At 40.4% G+C, this 19,270-nt stretch overlaps 1 protein-coding gene across 2 annotated transcripts in view; it reads right to left on the bottom strand.

The window, feature by feature from the left end:
- Positions 1 to 1,287: 1,287 nt before the first annotated feature.
- SLC1A2 (solute carrier family 1 member 2) overlaps positions 1,288 to 19,270 on the bottom strand; it is a 92,169-nt gene continuing 74,186 nt past the window's right edge. The window contains exons 5-12 of one of the 2 annotated variants that reach the window (XM_033149809.1): positions 16,167 to 16,329; positions 15,507 to 15,633; positions 12,695 to 12,928; positions 10,566 to 10,760; positions 9,807 to 9,941; positions 5,626 to 5,857; positions 2,037 to 2,086; positions 1,288 to 1,908 (exon numbers count right to left, since the gene is read on the bottom strand). In XM_033149809.1, the coding sequence (XP_033005700.1) occupies positions 2,072 to 2,086; positions 5,626 to 5,857; positions 9,807 to 9,941; positions 10,566 to 10,760; positions 12,695 to 12,928; positions 15,507 to 15,633; positions 16,167 to 16,329 (1,101 nt within the window). In that variant the 3' untranslated portion in view covers positions 1,288 to 1,908; positions 2,037 to 2,071. The remainder of the gene's footprint in view (positions 1,909 to 2,036; positions 2,087 to 5,625; positions 5,858 to 9,806; positions 9,942 to 10,565; positions 10,761 to 12,694; positions 12,929 to 15,506; positions 15,634 to 16,166; positions 16,330 to 19,270) is intronic. The other variant, XM_033149816.1, reaches the window with a different exon arrangement.

Genomic DNA, 19,270 nt, shown 5'->3' with positions numbered 1-19,270 from the left:
ACCCCACCCCACCTATGGCCACATAGTTAAATTATATGACCTCCAGAATTCAAGGTGATCAAGAAGAATGGGTGCGCAGGCTGGTTTAATGGGAGACAAAGCCAGTCCTCCTATGCAGAGAGAGCAAAAGGGAGAAACATGATTCTGTTGAAACCCATGGGAAATCCTTTGTGCCTGTTTGGCAAAGGATAATACTCTGCAGCAAGGCAAACATGTTCAGAGTGGCTCAGTTAGTAGAGCATGAGACACTTTATCTCAATATTTTTGGCTCTAGCACCATGTTGGGCAAAAGATTACTGCATTGCAGATGGTTGGACTAAATGACCCTCACTGACCCTTCCAACTCTGCAATTCTACGATCTATCAACAAGAGATTAAATCCTTCCTGCTCCAACTTGCAGATATTTGCTGTGGCAGCATGTCCTTTTATGGTGGGTTGTCAAGGAATTATTGTGGTTTGGGCATCACAACAATTACTAAATATAATTCTGTTACAATTCTGAATGGATATTCTTTACCCAAACCCATTTGTACAAACCAAGATATAATTGACAAGATTATTATCTTACATTTAAATTCTCTGTTCACAAGGACCAAACATATAAAACATTTTCGCCAGTGTATAAATAGCTTCCAGCTGTTAAACAATATTAAACTTGCTAAGTTTATTTTTTCGCAAAATGAATGCAAAAGATGTGATTTATTTGCAGACATTTTATCCCTAAAGAATAGCACCTTATTTCATCCCAGGTCTCAGCAAAAGGGTGACAAGATATTACTTGCTGCAGATTTTCCTGCTGAAATATCAGTGATAGGCATCTATATGGTACTTTGACGTTGCTGGATTGAGACAAACACATATTGCAGTCTATGTTTCTCCTTGTATGGATAATCAGAATTGTGCTAGTTGCTAGTATGAATAGCATACAATCTGGGATGGTTTATTAGCTCCAAAAACTACATTATTTCACACCTAAATTTATATACTGGCAATACAGTCCATTGAACTCAATTGGAGAAAAAATCATGAAGCCAGATATATATGCTGCCCAGGGGTTAATTCATTTTGGGGAACAGTGCACACAGGCACACACACACACCACTATAAACTGCAAATCACTTTTCCTATACCTTCAAGTTTTGGGTTCGCAGAATTGGGGTGGCAAAAATGACAAAAATGAAAACCCCTGGGTGACTACATAGATCTGGCATGTGTGGGGCTCTGGATGGTAAAAAGAACTGGGATATGACCACCGATGCGAGGATGGCATGATTAATAGGGAATCAAGAATATCATATGCCAGGTATTAATAAAGCACATGTAAAACACTTACAGTGATCATATATTACAGTCTACAGTGCTAACTGTATTTGATATACACCAAGGTGCTGGTTGACATCTACAGCAGGAGAAGAGGCATTGGAAAATACTGCACCGTTTACATTATACTTAATGCTTATTAGCCCGAGTCTCACCAGCCATCGGGGCTTTTTGATCTTTCCTCTTTCGCAGCATCTACATTCTCTATGTCTTGAGTTGATCAGAGGAAGCCCAGCAAAAATACATCTCTTGAATTGACAGAGTGTCCTTCAGCCACATCCATTCAAATGGTGACACAATTGAGACAGATGGTTATGAATTATTTGGCAAAGATGCTAAAAGGAGCAATGACTTTATGAGACTGTTTCTAAGTTTCCGTTAAGAGCATTAAATAAGCGAATAGTTTTTATGCTAAATGAAGACAGTGAAAAATCTTCTTGAATCTTGATACCAGCTTTTACCATGAGACAACTTCTGGGGCTTATTAGAGGTGGACCTGGATTGTTCCTTCCTTATTTCTCATGTTTCCAAGGTTCTTCTTCAACAGCATTGAAGTCTGCAGATTTGCCGTTTGTTGCCAGGGTGACCTGCAAATAATTTTCATCAACACCTAACTTAAAGATCAAGGCACTTTTGCGAGAAATGTCAAGAATTAAACAGCAAAACTGAATATTTACAAGATTTACATTAAATCCATGTGTGAAAATATACATACGTGTTTTTATTTTGTACTGAATCAGTTCTGCCCTTTCAATGTTTCTCAATCTGCAGGAAGAACTCAAAATTACAATAGTGCTCTGTCCGCAAAGCAGAATGTTGAGAAATCAGGTCTATAGGCCTGAAGTGCACAGAGATACACATATATGTGAATCATACACACATACATATGCACATATGTTACAAAAAGCTAAATAGCAAACGGCAGAATTGATCCTCCACAAGGAACTGCTGGGAAACATCATTTTCCCCTACTGTGTCCAATCGTGTAATGTTGAAGGTGCAGCTACAACTGAGTCAAACCATTCTTAAGAAGGCTGCATTTTACATACAAAATCACAAACGGCCATATCAGAGTCTCAGTTAAAGGTTCACACTTCAGTGGTGACTTGATAACAATTGTGGAAGACCAAGAATGGTAAATCATTCCATGGGAAATACTGGCTAATAAGCAACATCTCAGCAGTCAATATTTTTTCTAAAGGAAAAAAACAACAACCCCACAGCCAGCCATGCACCATCTTTTCCCCCTAGTGGAGATGTGCTATGCATGGCTAGATAAGCCAAAATGGCTAATGTGCTTGTTTGACTGGGCAGAAATGAACTGGACCTTTACATAGTAAGGGAGCCTTTCATCTACAGTAATTCTAAATGGAACCCCATTATTTCCTAGCTTACCTTTCATGTTACTGTCCTCAGCTTCGCATGAAAACTTAAAGACAGGACTGATATTCCACATGATGGACAAACTGGACGCATGGGAGCATTGGGACATGAAATCATGACAATGTACCCATGTTTGAAACAAAGCCAGCCTCTTTCTTAGATAATTAAAAGGGAAACACATGCATTATAAAGAATAGAATACACCACATATTTGGAACTGAAATTATAGGTTAGTTTGCAAAGGAAGTAATGTGAATTGTGATTTTAAAAAAATAATACAGAAAAACAGCCCATGCAACAACAATCGACATAGCTTGCTAATAAAGCATACATTAGCTGTGCAAAGCAATCAAACTAGGAAGATGTTTAGAATATTAAGTAGAAATGACATGTCATTATATTAATACTTGAGACAAAGAAACAACAACAAAAACCACTGACCAGAGTTGCAGCAAACTTCTCTCTTGCAGGACATTTTCTACAATTTCATTCACATACTTTTCTGTGCTGCTTGTAAAGTTTTAAACTTATCAGGAATAATTCAGACAAATTTAAAAGGGTTGCCATACGTCTGGGATTTCATGTATATAGCTGGCAATCGGCTGTTGGAAACTGAGTCCAGGCAGGAATTGCTGAAATGTCTGGGAAAATCCAGACATATGGAAACCCCTGTCGGCAGTATCATTTTTGGTGATGTTTTGTCGAGATTTTGCAAACTCAACAAGTTTGGTCAAAACTTAAAATAATAATTTTAAAAAGGCTCAACAACTTTTCTGTCTGGATTTTCGATATATTTAAATGAGCATGATTGAACTATGTGCTTAAACTCAAAGGGGCTCAATTTTTTAACCATAGGATTCTTCTACACATTAATACTATACATAACTATGTGATCTGAGAATTGTTTAATACAGTAGATGCCTACTTCAGAGAAATAAACTTAGGTCCTAGGCACAATGTCAGAGCAATGGTGCCTTTCTTTAGAAATGGCATATTTATAAAGCCTTTCTGTCAGATTGTTTTTAGTTACAGGCAAAGCTTTGTTATTTTTAAATTACTTGTGTGATTTTAGAAACCTGATGTTGTACGCAGCCATCAATGGTTTCTCTCCCCTGTTCTCCCTACTGGGACTTAGAAATATCAGTATCAAGTAAGTGAGCTTGATGACCATCCAGCTGAAACATTAATGGAAATCTGAAATGGCTACGGCAATCCTTTAATGACAGCACATTAGGGAAAGCTGTAGATCTGCCTAAAGAAAAACATTTGTTCAGTTCAATTCTCCAGCCAGGCCCAGTCTCGTCAATGGCTGCATTCAGACATCATGCTAAACAACAGTGATGCATCCACAAGCAAGTTTGGAAGCAAGATGCAAAGCATTCAAATTAGTTTTTTGTTCAGCCATGGAGTTCCCTCAAGTTCATGTAACTCTTGGTAAGGACAATTCTTGTTATAATCTCTTCTTAAACCAATTAATTTACAAACAGCAATAGACAGAAATTGCAAAAATGGCATTGTAATGGCCCACAATGAAAATGAAAGTAAAGCATAAATATTATGGCGAGCACAAGAGCTCTCAGTTGCTGAGGACGAGGTACAGTGCATGTGTCTCTACAGTGTGTCATGGAAAGCATCAATCCACAAAAGGACAGGATTTGCATTTATTTGGGTGTCAGGGGAAGCATGAGAATATGCTTCCTTCTTGTGCATATCTTTGCTCTCCCTAACTGTATATAAATAGAAGTGGCTTAATATTTTCTCCTCCAGTTTCCTTACAGCCTGATCTTAATTACGTTCACTTGGAAGTATCTGCCGTTGATTTCAAAAGAAGCAAGGAAGTGTTCTGCCTTTTTCTACTCATGAAAATGGCAGGCTCCTGGAACACAACCCACTGAAACTAATGCTTTTGTGTAGCTTCTGCTCCTGCCTGCAGGATGCACAAGAAAAATCTCTGGATTCGATTGAACTTCTGTTTCCAAACCGTTAACTATCTTGCACTCTGAACTGTCACTTTTAAATATCATTTTTAAGCAGTTCTCTAAGGCTGCAATCACATTTGGTTGGCCGAGGGATGAGAAGAAGTGAGGGAAGTGCCATTCCACCAGTGGAAAGAGAAGCCCTCTAGCGGGATGACACGATGCTGGAGATGCTGTGGCATGTCCTGTCAGTGGTGTTCCACCTGTGGTGTGGTCTGAAACATGGAGTTCAGGAGGCATGTTGGGGGAGGTCATCGACCTACAGGATTCCAAGTCCCCTCATTCCCCTGACACACTCCCCCAAAGGCCCCCAAACTATGCCACCCCTGGAATTGGTGTTGTTGACCCCCTCCCCCAACTGCGGTCAATGAGAGGGGAGAGAAAGAAACAGAAGGTGCCAACAGAGAGGGAAAGCCTCCTGCTCAGGCTATAGCTACTCAGCAGGGCTTTAAATGTGGTAGCTGGTCCATCATGGATCCTCCAAACACACAAAGGCAACAGAATTGCTCTGATCTGGAGGAGAAAATGTGGAGATTTCTTGTTTGTTTGTTTGTTTAGGCATTTTTAACTGTTCCCATTGCCACAAAATCAATTCTCCTATTTATCAATAAGCCTTATTAACTGAATTTGCAACCTTTCTTGTATTGGGAAGCTAGAAGAATGCTTAACTGGACAATATTCCCCCCCCCCTTGCATTGCACTGCCTTACAAAACACCCTGTAGAACACAATGTTATTTGTAAACACGGCATGCAGTAGCAATTTAAATACTCAAAGAAAGCAAACATTAGATGTACCCACGTCTTTAAACTGATCAACATAGCATGCGACATTGTCCCATTATTAGTGATACATTAAAAAAAAATACATGCAGGTTAAAAAACAAAGGAAGATGAGGTATGGTTGACTAGATGCAAGTCTCAATATCCATAAATGTGAAAGGTACCTTGCACTCATCTATTATGACAGAGTTGTGGGCTGTATAAACACACTGGTTTGAGTTGTTTTCCCTGTGGTTTTTCATGTCATCATAAATGGACTGTGTCTTGGTCATTTCAATATCTTCGTGCACTTTGTGATGGGCATCAATGTTATCCAACTCTGCCTTGGAGAGGTGATAGACAATGCCAGCTCCAAAGGAATCTCCCACAACATTGACAGATGTTCTCATTCGATCTCTGCAACAGCAAAGCACCAACAGGATGTTAAAGTAGACCTGAGTGTTATATCTTACACCTAAAGTGGTTACTTTAACCTTTACTAGCTTTATGTTCTTTTGAACATTTAGAAAATTATAGCCAAGAGATCTCATAATTTGCATGACCCTGATGCTGCAAAGGAAAAACTGGGGTGTTCCCACAGTCTCTTGGGATTTCTGAGAAGCTGCACATGTTCATTTTGTACAGAGAAATCCCATCATGAAGTGAAAAAAATGGGACAACTCTTTTTCTTTTAAAGGTTCATCTATGTAATCAATAGTGACTGTAGATTTTGTCCTACTGAAAAAACTAGGTTCACAGAAGGTCTGTTCAGTCACATCCCCATTTCTACCAAACCTCTAACATTGCTTAGTGTATTTAAAGCAAATAATAATAATAATAATAATAATAATAATAATAATAATAATTTTATTATTTGTACCCCGCCCATCTGGCCGGGTCCCCCCCGCCACTCTGGGTGGCTTCCAACAAATATTAAAATACACCAAAATGTCACAGATTAAAAACTTCCCTAAACACTTTATAAGTGTTCCACAAAAAAATAATTATCATCAAATCATCAAATCACAGTACAGATATGGTAGGGTTGCCCTATTCCAAAAAGTAAAATTCCTGACACCTGCAAAGTTGTTGGGCTTTTTTAGAAAGACCACAAAATTGTTGAACTTTTTTGAGAAACAAACCCAAATTGCCTTTTCCCAAAATAGTGATTTTAAGCTTTTTTGGAACTGTTTCTGCTGCTTTTTCCATCGCGTTGCCACACACCCGAGTTTTCCCTGACATTTTGCAGATTCAGCAAAATTCTCCCCTTACACCATTTTTACACCCGAAAATCAGGACATGTCAGGCATTTTCCTGACATATGGCAAGCCTAAGATATGGTCAAAATGCATTTTTCAGAAACAGAAGCAGGGAATTGAAGAGAAATGATCACTGAATACATTGTTTTTATTCTAAAATGCTAATCAGACTATCATTTTTGTTTGATTCTCTTCTTAATATCACAGTTTCAAAAAAAATCTGTTTAAGATTATTGATGGCATGCACCATTTAGAGTTTGGATTTGGATTTGATATCCCGCTTTTCACTACCCGAAGGAGTCTCAAAGCGGCTAACATTCTCCTTTCCCTTCCTCCCCCACAACAAACACTCTGTGAGGTGAGTGGGGCTGAGAGACTTCAGAGAAGTGTGACTAGCCCAAGGTCACCCAGCAGCTGCATGTGGAGGAGTGGAGACGCGAACCCGGTTCCCCAGATAATGAGTCTACCGCTCTTAACCACTACACCACACTGTATTATATACACTGTATTATATACATATAATTTAAAATGCCCTTCTCTTTTGTCTTCACCTGTTAAGCCACTGCTATAGGAGATGCCGCTTAGAAATCTGTTTCCTTGTAGATGACCAATACCACACATTCTATAAACAGGTGCCAAAATAGCATTCAGCAGCAGGTCGGTCATAAATTTCTGTTAGATTGCATGAAACAATCTGCTTGCAGCACCCAATCCTTATCATGGTGTGTGGATATGAAGTATACATTGTGAAACGCTTGCCCCAAACAAGCCTGGCATCTGTAGGTATGGAGGTCCACTTACTACTGCCCAGTTTTAATAGGGTTGAGAGAACCTTTAATTCAACTGCTTCCCATGATGACTGTATCTGTGTATCTTGGCAGTCAGTCATTGTGCCAACCAGGTGGTTTTCTTCATTCCACAACAATCATTTTGTAAGTTTGCAGTGAGATGGAGAAACATCCCCTTCTGTGCAGTGGTACACTGCATGCACTCCACTTGCTATGTGGAGAAAGCTACCATAGAGAGTAATTTCAGACAACCTTCATGGTATGTCCATTTCATTTACATAGGCCCTCATTGTTCCTCAATTTATTATTTAGCACCAGGCCTAAGTACTAAAAATTAAAATGTGATTCCCCCAGGCGTTTTTCAGTCATAAAACATGGGTTTTTTTTGGCTTGGTTTCACAGAACGCCAAAAGGAAAGAAAAATCAGGTGTTCACACTAAGTTTGCAGTGGTAGCTCTACATTTCAGCAAGCATTTTAGAAGCTGAACACGAACCATTTACACAAGAAGGCTCTTTCTAATTCTCCATTTCTTTGGGCATAGCATCTCTGTGCTGGAGACCTTTCCGTGACATTTGCTAAGCTTGTCAATTTCCCCTTTGGAAACTTGCAGTTCTTGGCTACCACTAATGACTCTGGATTAATTCCAGCTGTGGACAAATAACACTGTTCTTTAAAATGCCATTTTTGTTCACTTTGGAATGGAGGAACAGCAGGAGATCAGAACACTTAAAAAAAGATTTCCTTGTGAAGTCTGTATATATCTTCCCTACGTTATACAGAGCAAAAGAAATAAAATCCAGCATATTTTATACAAATTTAAAGATGGAGTTTGTAACCACAATTTTGAATCAAGATTGACACAGTATAATAAATTGGAAAAGGTTTACTCCTGATAAATTTTAAGTTAATGACCTGGTTTCTTAATATTTCAGTTTTGATAATGAAGAATGACTACCCTTGTATGTTTTTTTCATGAAAAACTATAATGGTCTTCCTTCTTCCCAGATTTCATTCATGTCTGTCTATTTAGCTCATACCAAAAGTACTTTAAAAAAAAACTCCAGACACATTTTATACCTCAGGACTTGTAAGAAGTTTGCTTGGGTGCTTCTCAACAACAAAATAAAATATATTTCTGCCGTATTCGGTAACTGCAACAGACTGACAAGGTGCATTGATATAATTGCTAGCTACAATAGTCCTTTGGGAAAGTACCTGTATTTCAAACTGCCCCACCAACACCAATGGGAAGATCTATTGGAATCCAGACTACCTGCAATCTAGACATAACATGCATAACAAAATCCAAGAAAAAGTTCAACAACTTTGGTCGGCTCTCGTGCACGTTGACTTCATCAAATCTGGTCCTCTTTGAAAAAAGTTTGGGCACCCCTGATCCAAGTAGACTACTTATGGGCCACTTCAGGTTTAAAACCAGTGCACAGAAGACCTGTCTCAGAAGAAATGTTTTTAGGGTGAAATAGCCCTTACAAGAAAAAGAAAAGAGGAAGGTCTGTATATTACATCACCATACTATATAGCTGTAATTATTTCTAATAGTATTTTATTGAGTATTTTGTACAATGCACTCTTAATACACATGAACGCACAGTAAAGTGAAACTAATTTGAAAGAAGGCCTAGGGAAGATTGTGAAATATCTCAATTATTTCTCAGGAGATGCCTAGGAATGTCACATGAAAAGCCCAGATACCCCCATCAATTCCTCTATGGCATCAATTCCTCTATGGAAGGTTTGAGCTCCTTTTTCTTTGCACTGCCATGATATTGTCTTGCTCTATCTGACCTTTTCTAAAGCGGCAAATGTCAGCAGCACAATTCGCCACAGGGCTTGCTTCAGGGGACAGGTATTTTTTTACCACATGAGAATGATCAGAAACACAGTGGTAAGCCCTTAGCCCTACCCCCCTCGCTAACACCTTGCCTCTGCAGCTGAATTGCGGCTTTGTCCATTCAGGAGGCAGGACTTCTCCATCAAGTGAAATGTTTTTACTTCAGTGACATTTCCTTGAAACAGCAAACAACCACATGCTTTAAGTTAACAACCTCCTACTGTCTGCAAACAATGCTTGCCGGTTTCTGCTCCGCTCTAATTTCGCTACAGTTGGGTATCAGAAACAATCTGTGTGCATTTCCTTTAAATGCTTTGTTGCATAAACATTGGTCAGCTGCTGCACATCCAGGAGTGCTTCTTGTAGCAAGCATTCTTCATCATGAAGGAGTTGACATCTGAGTGGGTACTTAAGCCACAGCATCACTGTTTGGAGAAAGGTGACAAGTTTCTTTAATGTTACTTACAAAAGCCAATCTACAGCAACAAGTAAGCTGATGTCCTGTGTGGGAAGGCCCACTGCAGTGAGGATGAGAAGCATGGTCACCAATCCAGCACTGGGTATACTTGCAGCTCCAACACTCGCAAGCGTAGCTGTCAGGCTGTGAAATTAAACACATCCACTTGTTTAGTTGGGCCTTCTCTTAGTTAGTGTTTCTCTTACGAATATGGGAACTGCTTGATCACTCCACTTCTGTAGAAACACATCCCCTGTTATTTCAGTGCAGCTTCTAATACTGTAATTTAGAGGATTTTGACTGAGTTTAAAGTAGTTTTATTAACACACCAGTCTTTTGATTTTGCCCTCCCCAAAAAACACTTTTATTTTCCATAAGCACTCTTATTTAATGATTTTTGATTAAAGCAATATATGATTCATTTAACTCACACTAACTTGAGTATATTTATTTTCCGTGATTTATAATCAAGTACAATGAAATCCTCTACACAACACATTAACACTGCCTCTGAAACCAGGTTATAGACAGAAATCAAGGTCTGCTTTCATGTCTTACAAATCCCTACACAGAAATTACTTCATGTAGAAAACTGTGTAATTCCCATGTAGGTTGCAATACGTGATGCTCTACTTGGGAACTGGCAAAAGCAGCCAAGGCTTTTCACTGCTTATTACAATGGAGGCTCACAACTTTAAAAAGCTATGCAATAGGCAAGGTCTGTAATGTTCATGTTTCACCATCTCCAGTGTAGGGCAAGAAACCCACCTGACAGTGACTATCTGTCCGCCATCCAGCGCAATTCCATTCATCTGTGCTATGAAGATAGCTGCCACAGCTTCATATAGGGCAGTCCCATCCATGTTAATAGTGGCCCCGACAGGCAAGACAAATCTTGTCACACGCTTATCAATGCCCAAGTTTTCTTCAAGGCAGCGAAAGGTAACAGGCAGTGTACCAGCACTGAAGGAGCAAGCAAAATGAAACGTTATAGATAAAATAATTCAGACTTACTGGGAGAGACAGCTCTATTGACACTCTGGGGAACAACCAGGCATCTTACACACACATTCACCAGGTCTCTGTCTGTCCACAGTTCAACTTCTGCCTCTTCCATACTGGAACTGATGGAAGCGTATAAATTCTATGGTTATAAAACTGCTTATGCACGGTGCTTTGATCAAAGCTTGTGCATGCCCCTGTAGATGTATATATTTTGACAGTTGTCGAATGAGGATAAAACCAGATGTGACAACATGTACCATTAGAAACCAAGGCAGATAATTTGTTTAAACAACCCAAAATTGATAGCAGGCATGATGGAATATTTCATCTGAAGCACAGCAACCCTTGCCTCCTTAGTTACAATTCCAACAAAAACTGTTCCCCTCACATATGGCAATGAGCCACAAAGTAAAATCTCTTTGGCTCCAATAAGATCTTTAGTTTTTAAGGCTCATAGTTGCAGAACAATTTTTTGTTGGGACTGCAGCTGGGGAGGAAAAAATTAAACCTCATTCCCCCATGTTTAGAAGAAAATCCCTCCAATGCATGCTATTGTACAGTATTTTTTAAAAACTCTGATATGTTTTCTAATAACAACACTACTCCTGGTTGTTACAGGGACTAAAGAACTCAGAAAAGGAGAGGTCAGTTGGTGGAGGTGCCTTGGGAAGAGAGGGAGATGACAGCCTCCTGTTAGCTGGGGTGGGGTGGGGGGGATATGTCTGAAACCCGAGAAGGATCTGTTGAAAAAGCAGAGAAGATCATGACTAAAAGTCAAAGTGGAAAGCCTTGCCTGATTGGAGAGAGATCCCATACTTCTAAAGAGGAAAACTAGAAAAGACCCAGCAGTTATTGGTGCTAAAGACAAGTCCAGGATTGGATTTAGGGCAGGTAATCTAGGCCTGGGGTGCTGGGCTTAGGGAAGGATTTCTGTCATGAATGATCTCCATTCACCGTTATAATATTATATGAGATGAATCCATCATCATATGAATTGTCCATCAAAGTTGTGAATGGACTAACAAGGTATTTAGATGTTATATAGTAAAAATGACCAGTGCTGTTTTTCTAGAAAAAGAGGCTCTCCCAATTAATTCCCCCATCCATCGTCTTGGAAGATGATTGTATGAAATACTTATTGGTGGACGCCAACCCCATGGTTACCCGCAGTGTGGTCATCTATATCTTGCAGGCCCTGAAACTCTTTTAAAGCCCTGGACGTTTGTAAATATTCTGAAATACCCATAGCCACATGATTTATTACTGCTTTTACCATATCTTGTTTTATCTACCATGATTTTATACCTGTTGGTTAGCAAATGAAGCTAACATATTTTGTATAACTGTGGCAGGTTTCTGCCTGAATGCTTTTTATGTGCTATGGCCAATTGGCTAACGCAATAAACTTTGATTTGATTTGATCAGTGCTGTTTTTCTAGAAAAAGAGGTGCCAGAATTTACCATGAACACCTCCCTCATTCTCTTAGAATGGCAATGGCACCACCTGAGGGGTTCCAGAACTCAGTTCAGAGCTGAAAAAAGCCCTGAAAATGACACTTCCAATGCAGCATCATATGGTCTAGGCCAGCCCTGGAGAACACTTTCACCCAGCCCCAATTCCTACAGGCAATCCCTGAGGGAACAGATGTCATCTGAACCAAGTAGCTGCAATCACAGCAGTCAATGCTATGAACCAGGTCTGAGTTTGTGGGCACGTGAAATCCAGTGTGTCCAGTTTATACCTTTTCTTCATTTTTAGGTTAATTGATTAGCTCACATGTATTGCTAATCCACACAACAAGTGTTCACACATTCAGCTGAGTAAGTCTTGTTAGCAAAGAATTTACAATGGCCCTGAACGTATTGCTAACTCTGCATTTCATATAAAATACCTTGAAGCAGTGCCTAGTGCCGTAATCCATGCCTGAAAGATGCCCACAAAGAATGTGAAGGGATTTTTCCTTGTTACCACGAAGTAAATCAAAGGCAAGAAGATCCCTCCATGGATGATAAGGCCTATGATCACAGTTACCATGTACATTCCAAGTTGCCTAGCAACTACCTCCAGGTCCTTGATTGCAATGATTTTTCCACAGATGAGGCAGGCAATGCCCAGTGGCGAGTACCTAGGAGAAAACGCGGCATTAAACAATAATGCAATTGCAGAAGTCTGTGTTTCAAAACAGAAATGGCATCATAAAGGCAGTTGATAAAGCTATACCACCTTTTGATGGAAAACCTTTCAGCCCCAAACACCCCCACTATCTGATGATGGGACCTGGGGCTGCATGGCCCTATGCTGCAGAAACTGACTGAAAGAGCGCTATCCTGTTGGCTTGATTCAGTCCACAGTCTTGAGGACAGCTTTGAAAGTGGCCGGCATTTTTACCTTTGAAGAAGCAGGTGGGGATGGCTCTCAGCCACCGGAGCATCTTCAAAGCTCTTCTCCCTGAGGATTGGCACGTTTGAAAACTGATCTGTGCCTTCAGAGGTGAAAGTGCAAATAGGTTGGCTTTCAGTCAGCGCAAACTGCCAAATTTTAAAGCCCTTTTGAGGCAGGACAGATGCATTTCCCCCTCTGTGTGTAGGCTGTGCTGGTAGCAGTAGCTGGTTTATTCTGTGTGTCAAGGGCTCTTGATAGAAAAAAAGAAGTTTCTCCACCCCTAATAGATAAGCACTGTGAGAGTGGCTACGACAGAAGCAGTACTGTATTATTAGAGCCCTGATAATTTATTGGACCAGAGAAAGCCACTCCCTTACAATTCCTGAAAGTCTAGTGATGGCTTTTGCCAGGCAGTTATGATAGTTAACTGACTTGGCTGAGCTTTTCAATGCTTGTGCCAGTACATTGCTTGTGCCTAGACATTAAAATGTTTTGCAGACCAGCCGAAACCTTGCTTGCTGACAAACCTAATACATGCTGATAATATCGTAGAAGCAAGCCTTTTGTTTGGTTGTTTTCTTTCCTATGATCCATCCCCTCCAGGAGTTCATAATGACACCTCTTAGTGAATGGGTGGCTTGCCAGACCTCCCACAAAGAGACTCACTGGCTCTGCCCACACCCAGGACTCAAGCTACTGAGAAGCTTCTAGCTGGGATTCCATGCAGACAGGAATAGCAGTGAAGGTTTCAACAATGGCCTTGAAGCAGGGGTGGCTATCCCATGTCCTGTGGGCTATATCTAGGCTCCCAAGCAATTTCTGGTGCCTACCCACCAACAAGGGTTACTGTGTCAGAGAGCTTTATTTATTGTTGATGATGATTAATTTTGCTGAGCAGCAGGTGGCTTAAAGGAATCTCTACTCTTATGCTCTATATTAACTTTTTTGCAATCTGAAACTTACTTTTTCATAGAGAGATAGATTTAGGAAGCAAAACTGGAACTGGACTTTTTTAAAAAAAGGAATGTCTGCTCTCCATCTGACCTTCTCATGAACCATCCATGCATTGCCCAGAAGCAGCAAATCAATCAGGAGTCTATGAGCTTCGCACAATCCCCATTTTGCACAGTTTTCTCAGGTGCCAGGCAGTCTGCTTCCTGAAATGGTCACTGAGGATAATCCTTAAATAAGGGTTACGAAACATCCTTAGCAGATGCCCAATTTTGTTTTATGTCATTATGGTGTTCACAAGACTTTCATAAATCACCAAAGCTGCTGGAGGGGGTGGATCTTTTCCTAAGAGAGTAGCCATAAATAATGGGGTAGAATGTCCCTTTGGATATGAAATAAAGGAATGTGTCTCCATAGACTAAATGTTCTCTTCTATGCAAATGAACAAGAATCATGGGTTGAAGGTAAGCCTTCTGTTGATGCACCGTATTAGGAATGGGTCCCAGCAGTGATGCAGGGACAGTGGCTGTGCAAAGATCAAGTTTTCTGAGGCCAATCCAGTGTGTTCTGATAGAAGAAATCCCTGAGCGTCTGCAGTAAATTAAATATGCAAAAACAAAGCAACAGCCTCATTTGATTCTCTGACCAAATTAGGTGTGGTGTGGCACTTCTGAACTTGAACTGATGAGACCTCAACTCAAATCTCTCAACATCCCATTAACTTCCCAGGTTGAGTTTGGTCCAGCCTCACACATTCTGTTCTGGCTACCTAGCTGTTGTGAGGATAAAATGGAAAAACTCCTATGTATGCTATTCTGAGCTCTGTGGGCTAAGGGCGGGATACAATGGTGAAAAGCAAACAATTGAAATTATTGCTGTAGCTTCAGACCAATATAGTGAAGTAGGTCATGCAGAAATTACAGAAAAGCTACAAAATGATGTCCAGGATACAACTGGATTTAGTGTGTCTCAGCAGATGATGCTTTTGAATTATGGTGCTGGAGGAGACTCTTGAGAGTCCCATGGGCTGCAAGAAGATCAAACCTATCCATTCTGAAGGAAACCAGCCCTGAGTGCTCACTGGGAGGACAGATCCTGAAGCTAAGGCTCCAATACTTTGGCCACCTCATGAGAAGAGAAGACTCCTTGGAAAAGACCCTGATGTTGGGAAAGATTGAGGGCACAAGGAGAAGGGGAAGACAGAGGATGAGATGGTTGGACAGTGTTCTCGAAGTTGCCAACATGAGTCTGAACAAACTGCGGGAGGCAGTGGAAGACAGGAGCGCCTGGCGTGCTTTGGTCCATGGGGTCACGAAGAGTCGGACACGACTAAATGACTAAACAACAAGCGGATGATGACTTTGACTCACCACATAATCATGGTTACCAGCTTCATTACAATCTCATTCAAGATATTGAAGAAATCCACCATCATCTTGGCTTGGTCTCCCATCTTGCCCATTGTAATACCAAAAGCAATGAAGAACCCAATGAGTCCTGTTGAAAGAATGCTAAAATATTAAACGCTACTGAGGCTCTGTCAAAACGAAGCACCCACATTCCTTATTTTATCTCCTAACAAATCTATCATAATACAAAAGAGTGTCATAATAACCAAATGATATAAACATATGCTGCTTTTAGATGGATAACCATTAACCTGTGTATGTGTGTGAATGCTCAATGATTGGCAGTGCTATTTCCCTGAACTGATTTGGATTTCCCTGCCAACATACAAATAAACAGAGGAGGATATGCAAAAATGAATATGTAAATGTGAATATATGGAAAGGATATGTGGTATGATTTATTGGACTTGAATATTGCTTTACATATATTTTAAATTAAAAAGTCTGAAGACATTTTACAACATATATAATAATGCAATAAAACATTTAATCATTTAGTTATCATTCTTACCTTAAGGTCCCAGGGTGGGTTACGACAAGATAACAATATAATCAAAACAATACACAATATCGCTACAATAATAACCATGAAGCACACATACACTAAAAGTGTTTCCATACCTAAGACATTCATGCCATCCTTAAATTCGAGGCCTTTCTTAATGACTAGCTGAGGTTCTGGCGTCACTTCTGTCTCATTCAACATGTCAAAGATGGAGTCTGTTGCATTGGATGGTTCATCGATCTCTTGAGGGACAAGCACTTTCTTGGTGACCGTTTGAATCTGAAAGAATCAAAACACAGGGCTGCAAATTCAGGTGTAAAGTTGCCTGCTACATAAGCAGTGCAAACCTCTGAGCTTGAAATCCCCCTTCTGAATTTCTTCTGGCACCTGCCCCTGCAACTAAGTAAATTTAGACCCTGGACTTTATTGTCTTCGGCAACCTTGCACAAACACATTTACATAGCTCTATGTTACTGCAGCACACAATTACACCATTTGCTTCTTACCCCATCTCCATTCCATGCTTTACAAGAGCTTTTGTATCCTTGTTATGTTAGAGCAAAAATTAAACAAAAAGCAGTTTGCCAGCCCTAATAAAAAAAGAAATACTTTGAACATGTGCCGTTTCCCATTTTAAAGAACCCATTTAATTAGCATCATCATGACTACAGAAAGAAAATGTACTTTGCTTCTGCTGCCCTGATGATAAACTCGAGATACAGCACCATTTTGTTGTAGACAAAGAATAATATATATTTAAAGTAAAAATAACAACATGAGCATCTGTAACCATAGACATGCTTGGCTGCTGCCTAACTATAAAAGGATGTTAAATAAAAGAAAGAAAGGATGCCATGGTGGTGGTGAGTGTCAGTCCCAGCATGCCCTTGTTGGCCTAGATGCTGATGCAGGGCCTGTCTGCTACTGCCTCCATCATCTGCTGACCACTCGGTGGTCATTCAGGGCTCTTGTGGTTTTGCCAGTTTTGTGTATGCACCTTGCTGCTCTGTGCTAAGGTCTGTGGACTGGGACACAAATCCAACTCTGCCATTAGAAAGTACAACAACACAAGACATCTCTGATCCTTCCTAAAAACCACACTTGGGGAAACATCACTATAATAAAGCAATAACTCTACCCAAATCAGGAGGGAATTATATGGGAGCAAATCCAAATACAGGTACAATGACTCCCACAATGCTAACTTTCATCTTTGAATGTGCTAATATTTTTATCTATCGTTTCTGTGAGAAGTAGATAAATAGTTTGGGTTGTATCAAAGAAAGTAATCCCATTCACACAAGGATACGCACATGTACGATGGTATCTCCTATGCCTCTCATCCCTCTGTGCTCCCCAAAATCTTTTCTAAGTTTCCCCCCAAGCTTCCAGAGCATATTTAGGGGGGCACATAGGGAGAGGATAGGGAGGGGAAGTTTAATTGAGCAAGCAGGAGTCTTTGTGCAAACAGGACAACTTTGTTGTATACAAGCCGTAATCTACGAAGTCCATTCGAAGAATGACGTGAAAGGTCTAGTTGGCAATGGAACAGAGGCAGAATTTCTAAATCTAGTGGATATTCAAAAATAGGTTACCAGTCATTAAAAAATGCTGTGTCCTTCTTAATATGCAGTGAGAATGCAAGGCATTCAAGTCTGCAAGAGGTACTTCCTAAAGCGTCTGTGCAAAGTTGATTTTGTCTTGCTGAAATCACACATGCAGTTTGCTCAATAAAAGGGGAAGAGTTAATTCACCAGACCATTTAGTCAGATAGCAAAGTTAGCAAAATCAGTAAAACTGTTATATTTGTTCTTTCTGCTAAGCTGCCAGTCATAGCGGCATCATGAATGATTAAGGGAACAATGCAGGTTACACTATCCATTTTACTACATTCACATCTTATTAATAATATTTTTTTTATGTGCTTGAGCACCCTGCGAAAATGTGTGGCTCTGAAATGCAGCGAGCAAAAGCAGAAGCTCTTAAGCAAGCCAAAATTCCTACATATTTTCATGGACTCGATTATTATCTTGAGAATTTTGTCATCTTTAAAACATTACGAAGGCTCTGAGAACAGCAGAATTTCCTGAAACTGAAGGGTTATTGCTGAAGACCTTACTGGAAACAAAGCAAAATTACGGAGTTTTGGCAGCCTTGGTGAGACCAGGCCTGTCGTTATCAGGGACTGTCACATCAGGATTTATTCTCATCACTAGGGCACTTTATGCAGCTGTGGGAAAAGCTTTAGCCACACTGACTTCCACCTGTTCTAGTACGCCCTGAGTCAGTCATGCATGCCCAGTACAGGCTGGATTTAATTCCTGGTATACCGACAGGAACCATAATAAAAAGTCAGTGGCTACAAGTGCATACCAATGTCCCAGAATGTGCAAAAATGTCTGGGAGTCAACACAAGTTAGGCTCCCCCCGCCCCCATAACTACCATACAGACCCCTGTCTTAAACCTGACTTAACAACACTGAGGCTTTGAGACGCAGCTTGAAATTGCATTAATTCGTATTAGTTACAGGGCGCTCCTCATCAACCAGTCCCTTCCATTTGATACTCTGGGCAAAAGTAGACAAAATGTTAAATTTCTTACTGGACTCAGTAGCATATGAAGAGCCCTGCTGGATCAAACCAGAGTCCTCAGTCCCATATCCTGTTCTCACATCAGCCAACCAGATGCCTACAGGAAGCCCACAAACAAGCAGGACACTGAGATATTTTGATCTTGCCAGAATAAAAAGGCCCAACCTCAAATTTCTCTTGCTGTATATTTGGGGGTGGGTGGGTGGGAATTGTATCTCGTGAATTTCTAATTATCCTGCACCTGTTAAAGTCACAGGAAATGGGAGAAAGTGCTAGTTCAAAGCAAATTAAGGCACTCTGAAAACTCTTGCAAGCTGTGCAGATTTGTTTGTTTGTGGATGAAGGTATTTCCTACACTGGAGCTGCTAAATAGTTCAGCTTCAAGGTCTTGTAGGAAGGTCTAGCAGGACTTTAATTTTCAAGTAAGGTAAAGGTAAAAAGACCCCTGACCATTAGGTCCAGTTGCAGATGACTCTGGAGTTACGGCGCTCATCTCGCATTACTGGCCGAGGGAGCTGGCGTACAGCTTCTGGGTCACGTGGCCAGCATGACTAAGCCGCTTCTGGTGAACCAGAGCAGCGCACGCAAACGCAGTTTACCTTCCCCCCAGAGCGGTACCTATTTATCT

Source organism: Lacerta agilis, chromosome 1 (assembly GCF_009819535.1).
Source record: "Lacerta agilis isolate rLacAgi1 chromosome 1, rLacAgi1.pri, whole genome shotgun sequence".
NCBI classification, from domain to species: domain Eukaryota; kingdom Metazoa; phylum Chordata; class Lepidosauria; order Squamata; family Lacertidae; genus Lacerta; species Lacerta agilis.
Note: the sequence above shows the minus strand (reverse complement) of the source record. Positions and strands in the feature narration are given on the sequence as shown.